At 34.5% G+C, this 10352-nt stretch overlaps 1 protein-coding gene across 1 annotated transcript; it reads right to left on the bottom strand.

Moving 5' to 3' along the window:
* Window positions 1–26: 26 nt before the first annotated feature.
* On the bottom strand, window positions 27–4141 carry LOC114259174 (receptor kinase-like protein Xa21). The gene is made up of 2 exons (XM_082891261.1): window positions 1285–4141; window positions 27–709 (listed from the first exon to the last, which is right to left on the bottom strand). The coding sequence occupies exons 1-2, from the start codon at window positions 4010–4012 to the stop codon at window positions 294–296; spliced, it is 3144 nt and encodes a 1047-aa protein (XP_082747387.1). The 5' UTR covers window positions 4013–4141; the 3' UTR covers window positions 27–293.
* Window positions 4142–10352: the final 6211 nt, after the last annotated feature.

Here is a 10352-nt window from a genome sequence, read left to right as displayed (position 1 = left end):
TAGTACTCAAAGCTAAACCAAAGTGATATATCAAAAGCTTATTTATTACACAAAAAATGGAACACAAAGTTTCACAAAAAAACAAAACAAAAACAAAAGGGTGTGCCCAACATGTGAGCTCCACCTTCTGTGGAATTTTCAGTATTTCATTTCTAGGCAACTAACATAAGTTAAACGGAAAATTTAAACGAGGGTTGTGAACACCAATGTAAGATAAAAAAATATTTGAAACTTTCTATATTCTTTAACTTTTCCTTGAAACTACATAACAACACCGAAAGAGAGTACCTGAATTACCCCTTTGAAGCTATTTGCACATTGCTTGAAATCCTTCTCCCAAGTAGCATGTCCTTAACTAAATGTAGTTCCTTAGCTGCATCAACGATGGTCATCCGTTCTCGTGGGGATTCCACAGAGCACGCAACTCCAATCCTAAGTATCAAAATTAAGCACTCAAGGAATTTTCCCCTTCCCATTTCTCTCCTAGAATTTTTGCTGGCTGTTTCCTCCTCTTCTACCACTGGTACAAGTTTCTCATCAACAATCTCCATCACTCTTTCTGGAAGAGCTAACTTAGCTAACTTGTGAAGGGTCAAGCCATCTTTAAACATGCCATCAGTGGGTCTTTTTCCTGTGAACAATTCTAATAAGAGGATTCCATAGCTGTATACATCCCCACCGGTGGACACCATGCTCCCTGTGCCATATTCTGCAATACACGCATAATACATTTTATGTTCACTCTTATACATTGTTTATTTCGATGAAAAATATTTTCCACGGTAAATGTTTTACAAATGGAAATATTTTGTTTGATTGACCTTCAAAGTAATGTGCTAGAAGTAGTGGTTCTAGTATTGAGAGTGGTGGTTTGATGGTGGCGGTGGTAAGCCAACGATGGCAGTAGGGTGGTCATGGTTATAATAATGGTGGTGGTAGTAGTGTAGCGGCGTCATCTAGAAAATGTTTTTCAGCTTTCAAACATTGAGAATTTTTCCGTCTAAATAATTTTGTTTCTATTAACCACAAAAAATATTTACTATTGATTTTCGCTTTTCATTCAACCAAACATCAAAAAATGCAATATTTATATATATATATATATTTTCCAAAAAGAATTTCTTCCAAAACTAACACAACATTAATTTATACCTACAAATACACATATATAAATACATCGAGATAATATTTGTCTAATTGGTACACTAAGGTGGTGGTTTTAGGAGGACTTGTACACCACCTTAGCTTACCAGTCACACAATATTTTCTCTTATGGTAGATTACCTGGTGCTGCATATCCAATGGTTCCTTTTATACCAACAGAGCTATTTTGGCTATGAGAAACTTCATTGTTGCGATTTTGTAGGAGCCTTGCTAAACCAAAATCACCGACATGGGCAGTCATATCACTGTCGAGAAGAATATTGCTTGGCTTTATATCACAATGTATGATTAGGACATGGCAATGGTTGTGAAGATAATCCAAAGCAGAAGCCACATCAATTGCTATACCTAATCGTTGAAGAAGGTTTAAACATTTTGGTTGCTCATGGGTAGTACCTGTTTGTGAAACTGGATGCAACCAACTTTCAAGGCTTCCATTTTCCATGAACTCATATATAAGGGCTTTGAAGTCATTACCTTGAAAATCAACACTTGCACAAGCACTTATAATCTTGATGAGGTTTCGATGCCTAATGTTTTTTAAAGCTTTGCATTCAGCCCGAAAACTTTTTGAAGCTCCTATATTTTGTTGGTCGAGTACCTTCACTGCAATAGTCTTTTCATTTGGATGAAAAATTCCTTTGTATACTGAACCAAAGCTTCCTATACCAATCAAGTTATCTGAAGAGAACCCATTCGTTGCTTTGAGGAGATCTCCGTATGAGATATTCCCAAATGAATCCATCAAAAAAGATGCCACAAGAGATTGTTTTCTCATCTTTCTAAGACAACAAAGGATTAAAACAGATGATGCCAAAATAATACCCAAAACCCCAAAAACTATGGGAATAATTAACTTTCTTGGTTTTTTAGAAGTGCATGTTGGCAATTGTAGTGCAGGTATACCCCCACAGAGCTTTTTATTTCCCGAAATTGAAATTGCAGTTGCATTTTGGAACACTCCCTTTACTGGTACCTCTCCCTCTAGATCATTGAAAGAAAGGTTTAAATTCCTTAAAAAGGGAAACTTTTCAAAAAAAATTGGAATTTCACCCGAGAGGTTATTGTGTGAGAGACCTAATTCTTCAATGGCCTTTAGAGAACTCAAAGATTGTGGAATGGCTCCTCCTAATGAATTATTGTCCAAAAAAAGGTATTCCAAAGTATCACAACTACCTAGGGTGCTAGGAATTTTACCAGATAACTTGTTATAAGAAAGATTTAGTTCAACGAGAGTTTTCAAGCTACCGACTTCTGGAGGAATGGGACCAGTTAGAGAGTTTCGAGACAAGTCCAGAGATTTTGATAAAGATGAGATACCAATTACTTCTTGAGGTATACTACCAGACAGATTGTTACCATAAAGATGCAATAGTATCAAATCTATGCAATTTCCAAGACTTGACGGTATGTTTCCCTGAAAATCATTTTCTTCTAACCAAAGCTGGTTCGCCAATGTCCAATTTCCAATGGAGGAAGGTATTTCCCCAGACAATTTGTTTTTACCAAAACCCAGTTCTTGAATCTTATGAAGTTTACCGATAGAGGTTGGAATAGTTCCTGTCAATCGATTATAGCTCATATCTACAACATTTAAGCTCACAAGATTTCCAAAGTCTACTGGAATGTTTCCAGATATCTGGTTTCCTGACACTGATAAACTCTGAAGTTGGGTTGAGAGGTTCACTAAAGAATTGGGCAAAACACCTCCAAAATTATTGGCGTCTAAACTTAATATCCTCAATTTGCTACAATTGACCAAAGTCAAGATGAAATTAAGGTCATTAGCATCCTCAGTTCCCAAACCATCCTCAAATAAACTTAACCACAAGAGATTCTTTAAATTTCCAAAATCAACAGCCACTCCAGGATAAAGTTTGTTCATTGACAAGACAAGGTGTTCAAGTTTTGAAGCATTTGATATTGAAAGTGGAATTGATCCACTTAAGTGGTTTTTCGCAATATTAACCCTTTTAATATTTGGCAAAGTGAGGCCTAAATTTTGAGGAAGACTTCCTTCAAGTAGATTTACTCGTGCCTCCAAAGCTGTCAATGATGAGATATTATAGATAGATGGAGGAATCATACCTGATATTTTATTTGAGGAGAATGAAAGATATGTCAAGCTTTTCAGGCTGCCTAGTGAGTCCGGAATACTTCCCTCCAACATGTTCTCTGATACGGAGAAAAGTTTGAGAGAGGAAAGGTTCCCAAAAGAAGGAGGGATTGCTCCACTCAAATTGTTGGAATTCATATAAAGTTGCACCAATTGGTTCAATGAACCAAGCTCAATAGGAAGATTTCCTATGAACTTGTTGTAACCTAAACCGAGCCTCCTCAAGTTGTTGCAGCTTGAGAGGTTTGCTGGAATTTGTCCTCCCAACAAGTTATGGGTCAAGTTTAGAACTTGCAGCCTGAATAGCCTGCCCATTTCATGAGGAATTTCACCTTGAAAGTTGTTGTTTGAGACATCAACAATTTTGAGAAAACTAAGGTTTCCAATGGAAGGAGGTATAGAACCTTCTAAATTGCGCGACTCTAAACTCAAGCCAGTGACCCTTTGATGGCGATGCCCACATAAAACACCTTCCCACAGGCAGAAATGGAGAGAATCATTCCATGAGCTTGTGACTAGCATTGGATCATTAGTTATTTGAGCCTTGATGGAAAGCAAGGCTAAGTAATCAGTATCATTTCCAGCAAGTGTGGTGGTAGTGATGGTAGTGGTGGTGGTGGCGGCAACCAAGGCTGTTTTTTGGGAAGCTTTATTCAACAAAGACATGCACACACACACAATGATAGCAACAGTGGAGACAAATGATCGAAGTTCACTCAACAACTTAAACATATTGACTGCAAGATTATTCTATGAATTCTTTTAATAATATGCAGTGCAGTCACAGCTCAAGTGTATTTGATACAATAAGAAAGATTCTCAAATTTAACAATCAATAAATATTTGCATTCTTGGAAAGACTTGCAATCTGATAATAATTGTATGAAAGTCATGCTTGCTAAGTCCTCTAAAGTCATCCAACTGTGACGGTCTATTTCAAATACTTGGTAAAGACTGCAAATTAGATCCCCCGGATTAGTCGCGTTTAATGGGCGGGATCCCAAGTTATCAAAAAAGCCAGCAAATTGGACACCCAAAAAATGACTATGAAGGTTAAATTCATTTAGATGTCATCTCACCAATGAATACAGAAACATTAAAAAAATTTACCAAGAAGTTAATAGAAATATCAATGGAAGGTCAAAATTCATTCTATACATAGATAAAAATAATACCAATTCAATCTCTACCACGCAGTTACAATATGGGTAAAATTATTGTATAATTTTTCTAGGCATTTAGACTTTCTATAATGAATATTGTTCACAGATTAATTTTCCGTGACCAACGGAGGTGGTGGTGGGATGGAAAGGTGCCTTCCTTCTGCACAATTGAATGGAGCTGGACTCCTGGGGCACGACTAGTAGCCCACACTACAACATATAAGTGAAAATTTTGTTACAAAAGACATTTAGGGGTCAATTTCTATCATCATGAGGATAGTCACTAAAAGGTCAAAAATAAGGTTTTTAGTGACAAATTTTTGAAAATATCACTAATAAATAGACTTTTAGGGACAAATAATTTGGTCTCAAAATGGTTTATTTTTTTAGACAAAAAATTTGGTCCCAAAAGGATAATAATTCATCACTAATGTCCAATTTTTGTTACTAAAAATATAATGACACTTTTCGCAACAAATTATTTGGTCCCTAAATTTTAGTTTCTAAAATCTTAATTTTTTGTAATGCCATTTTTCAAACGGTGAAGCTGATTACACTATACTCCGATCGTGACTCTACCTCTTGTGCTGGGGATTGGTGTATTCCTCTCTTATCCCAATAGTTGGCCCATTTCTTTGGGTTGGATTAAATCTGACCAACAATTGGTTACTCAGGGATCAAGGCCTACGAATACTATGATACCCCACCAAGCGTCCTTTTTTGAAGTTCAAAAAATTAAATTAAATTTCCGTGCAATTTTTCTTTTTCTTTTTTTGCAGTGCATGTGGCATACCTGTAATAAAAAGCTTTCACATATTTCCTTCTCGTTTCTAAGTTTACCCAAATTCATAATTAAAAAACAGACATAACGAATATAATTAAAACATTAAAATTTTGTATACGCTTTTATATATTTTTATATGACCACATAGCATTAAATTTTCTTTCCTTGAAAAGTTAGGTTCACAAAAAACAAAAAATATTTGGTTACAATTTTTAGAAATTATTTTAAAATCAATTTTCATTTGTCTTTACTAAATTTTGAATAAATTATCTTTTGCACCATTGCATTTTGTACCAAATCTCAATTTGGTCTTTACATATGAAATCGTGACAATCAACCCCTTACACTTCTGGTGAAATCTCACTTTGATCCTTACACATGAAATTGTGATAGTTAACCCCCTGCACTTATAAAATCATGACAATCAACTTTATGCACTTCTAGTCAAGTGTTCTTACTTCATCGTATAAATTTTTAATAGAAGTCAGTAATGTAATAAGCATATGATTACAAAATGAGGGTAAAATAGGAAAATTACTCAAATTTCCCATCTATACACATTTTTCTTCCCAAATTTTAACTATATTCAGTTAAAACAAATTGTGAATGATTAAGGAGATGAACTAGGATTTTGCAAAAATTAGAATCATAAAATTTTGTTTTCCACAGTAACACAGATGTCTATATATTCTTCTTCATTTCTCTTTGATTTTTTTGCTCCTTTTTTTTTTTTTTTTTCCAAAAGTTTTATTTTCCTACCTCTTCGTCTCAATTTTCAGCATATGAACATATGTGTATATATATATATATATATTGTATTTTCTAACTCTCACATACTTATCACATGGGATAAAGTGTATATTCGTGGAAAATATGGATTATTTTCCTCTCTTACCCTCATTTCGTAATCATATGTTTGTCACATGACTAGGTTATGTTAAAAACATAAACAATGGAGTAACAAAAGGGCAAACTAATACTTGACCATAAGTATAAGAGGTTGATTGTCATGATTTTATATGTAGGAACTAAAATGAGATTTGACCAAAAGTGTACGAGATTGACTGTCACGATTCCATATATAGAGACCAAAGTACTTTTTGGTGCTAAGTGTAGAGGTGCATGGTGTAATTTACTGCTAAACTTTTTTCATATTTTAGTGTGTGTGTAGATACATAAAGATTAGATACATCTAAAAAAATTTTAAAAAAAATTAACTAAAATATGAAAAGAAATACTAAAAACAAATGAAAACCCAAATAAAAATGCACACAAAAAAGTGATCAATCAAAAAAAAAAAATAGGTCAAAGGGATGGGAAAAAAGAGGTCCAATCTTTATTCTTTGAATAATTGAGTTTGAGTAATGAGTAGTGAAGCACTTCCGCGAAGGACGGAGGAGCAATAGTCTAGTCTTTCAAGTCGTCTGCCACGTGGCCATGTGAGAGCCTAGAGATTTTAGGGGTGGTTTGAAATATTCTAAGTGAGTGTTTGGGAAATTGATTTTTTTACAAAGTTTTTTAGTTATAGGATATTATTAGAAAAAAAAAATTTTGTGTTTGGAAAGATAGTTGGGTTTTTTTGTGGTTAAATGTGATGTTTGTGAAAGAAAAAGTGAAATGATTATGAGATTTGATATGATATTTTGTTTGGATTTTTTTTTTTTTTTTTGGTTTTTCAACCAATTTGTCTTTTAGCAAAAAACTAACCAAAAAACTCCAAGAAAATCCTTCCCAAACACCGCCTAAATAAGTACACTTTTGACTTTTTATAAATAAAAAAATAAATGTGTGGAAAAATAAAGGAAGTAATAGAAAAATAGAGAGGTGATGTTAATAGATGTTGACTGATGTGACCCAAATAAATGTATATATGAAAAAAAATATATATTTTTTTAATGCATGTTAAACACCTACTTACTTAATAGCAATTCTACAACAAATATTCATTTTTAATATTATTATTATTATTATTATTATGGTGTACAAGGAGAAATGATGCTATGAGTGTCATCATAGTATTCGTAGGCTTAGACTTATTTTTAAATATTATTAAAGATTTGAATATTATTATTTTTATAACTAGTTATATTTAATTATTTATATTTTTATTAAGTTCTTTTGTAGGAGTGTTATTATGTATAGAATTATTCTTCTTTGAATGTTAGTACTTAAAAAATAAATAAAAAATTGGTGGTATTATATACATTAATTAGTGTACCAATATTAGTTATGACATTATTATTGACCCCACTCATTATACAAATTACAAATACTGAAAACCTCTTAAATCATGTCACATTATCAATTGATACATTAGTTAGTACACTAATTGATACATATAATATTATTCATAAAAAAATAATAAATAATTGATAGTGTATGTGAACGACGGGAACCGAGGGTGCTGCTGTGACTAAGTCACAGCAACAATCCGTTGTGCTTCCGTGGAGGATTTTTTTCGAGTCTTTTTTGGTGATCTGAACCCGTTTATATTGTAGGTTATGTTAAATAGATCATCCATGCAAAAAATCAAATTGATTAGAAATCTAGAACTTTATAACAAGAGTACATTTGTTTTTAAAAAAATAAACAGTTGACACTATCTTGATAATTTTTGTAAAACAATTTGAATATGATCATGCGGTTACGGATTTCTGATTAACTTGATTTTTTGCATGAATAATATGCTCAACGAACCCTATAATATAACGGTTTGGTTCATCGAAAAAGACTCAAAAAAAAGGCCTCATAAGCTCACAGCAGATCGCTGATGTGACTTAGTCACAACAGCAGCCCCAGGTCCGAACGACGGAGGAGTGAGAGTCTAGTCTTTCAACTTGAGCCCACATGGCCTTGTTGGAGCCTAGTGTAGAAATTTTCCGCTTATGGTCCCATTTGGTGTAATTGTTGAAATAAATTATAAATTATAATTTAACAGATTATAGATTATGACTTTAATAAAAAGTTGTTAATTTGTTTGATGTAACTGTTGGATTATAGATTTAAGTTGCTGAGTAGTGTTTATTAAATAAGTTGTAAAGTAGTTTTTTTAATTAACTTTTATTTTTTATTATTCACTAATTGTTTACATTTCTCATAAAAAAATATATATATTAATAATCTATAGTCCATTTTGGTCTTTTTCTATTTTAAAAAATAAATAAAAATTTAAGAATATAACCGTAAATTAACATGTCCACAGCAAAAACTGATAATTAGAAGCAATGGGTGAGCAGCTTCTCAGAATCAACTTTTTTGAGTTAAAATAAGTTGTTAGAATCCGGAACTATTTAAAATAAGTTTCACCAAACAGTTCAAAATAGTTTTTCCAAAACTAGAAGTTATAAATTGGATCAAAAAAGCACAAACAAACACCCTCAGTATATAATAATATCCTTTCTTTCTAAAGTTTTTTTTTTTTTTTTTTTTTTTTTTTTTTTTTTTTTTTTTTTTTTTTTTTTTTTTAGCAACTCCAATGTATTATTTGCAGGACATATTCGGAAAAGCGGAGGTACCATTTGGTTCAATATTAAATTATGTTTAGATTAAAAAATTAAAAAAATATAGAATAATGCTAAAAGACCCAAAATATTTTATCATATGTCTCACGTGAGTATCGAACTCATATGAGACCCGCATAATGTAGGTCTCACACTCACGCGAGATATTTTATAGAATATTTGGTAAAACATTTGGGATCCCTGATATTTTTCTAAAATGTATTTGATTTATTAATTTTTAAAATTCTTTTTTTTTTCTCTCCTCTCTCCTTCTCTTTTTTTTTTTTTATTAATGTGGGGATATATTTTCTAAGTACCAACACATGGCAAGGTGACGCCAATGTGTCAGCTGAGGTGCCACGTGTCCTCGTCATTATGCCGAGGTTATCTCGGAGTTGCCGAGGTTATCTCCCAAGATATCAGAATTCGAGATAAACGGATAAGGGACAAGAGTCCTAGAATGAAGAGAAGACTTTAGTCAAGATGAGGATAAAACTCTTAGGGAATTTATCTTTATCTCTTGAAGAGTCCAAAGTAAGTACTGAATTAGAGTCCATAGAAGTCAGGCTTCTAGTGGGACTAGGATTGAGTAAACTATAAAAGAGAGGCACCCCCGTGGGTCTAAGGTACGCAATTTATGCTTTAAGCAGTAAATTTAGCACTTGATTATCTTTGAGAGATATACTGACTTGATCGTCGGAGTGCCCCCGGGTGGAAGAGCCACCGCCGGAGCCTTCTCTTTCTGTTGCAGGTCAACCAGGTGCCATCTATTCTGCCGGTGCTCTCCAGCTGGTTACTAAGCGGGCAGTGTGGTCAGAAAATCACTCACACAATTTGGCGCCGTCTGTGGGAAATTAGAAGAATAGATGGCTAGTAACGGACAGAAGGAAAAGATTGGGAACGACACTCCTGCTGGGAGTGGCAGACCTATTGACCTTGATATCGAATGAGACAACCACAATGCAGAAACTTGTGACCAGGGCCACGGAGAGAAAGACGTCGGCCAAGAGGGCGACACTTCGAAGAAGACAGACCAAAGCTAGTGCTATAACGAAGATAACCTCCAGGTATGAAGGGATAGGTGCCTACAGAGGGATGAAGAAGTAAAAGAATTGGCAAACAAGTTGGCAGACCTGCAGTCGGTCGTCAACTTCATGATGCAAAATAATGTCATGCAGCCACCGTACCCGCTGCAGGACACGCCAATGCCAGCAACTAATACCCAGAAGGGAGGAAGGAAAACAATCCCCGAAGCCCCTCAGCACACCAAGAGCGAAAGGCACTCTCACCGACCTTCCAGGGAAGTCGGACGAGAGGAGCCGAGACGAGAGGAGTCCCGAAGGACGTATCACACGAAGGACCTAGAGCCCAAAGAACATCGGCATGTTCAAGGGCAGGCGCTCTGCTTTGACACAACCCATGGAGAAAGATCAAAACGGGCCCACCACGAGGCCGAAAGTAGTGTGCCGAAAAGATTGAAGTCCAAAGATAACCAAGCTCCAGGGAGGAGTAAAGAAGACTTGAGAGATTACCTCAAAAGGAAGCAACAGAATGCTGAAGCCGAGGTAACTTCCCCGGTTAAGCCGAGGACACCATTCTCGGTGGAACTGGACAAATTTGAAACA

This window comes from Camellia sinensis, chromosome 10 (assembly GCF_055761805.1).
Source record: "Camellia sinensis isolate YWXY chromosome 10, ASM5576180v1, whole genome shotgun sequence".
In the NCBI taxonomy this organism is placed as follows: Eukaryota; Viridiplantae; Streptophyta; class Magnoliopsida; order Ericales; family Theaceae; genus Camellia; species Camellia sinensis.
The sequence above is the reverse complement of the archived record's forward strand: the minus strand, read 5'-3'. Positions and strand labels throughout refer to the sequence as shown.

Excerpts from the sequence above, each read along its gene's own strand:
- LOC114259174 (XM_082891261.1), bottom strand. The coding sequence starts at position 4,012 with ATGTTTAAGTTGTTGAGTGAACTTCGATCATTTGTCTCCACTGTTGCT. Across the intron at positions 710-1,284 it reads CATTGGATATGCAGCACCAG|AATATGGCACAGGGAGCATG; the intron begins GTAATCTACCAT and ends CGTGTATTGCAG.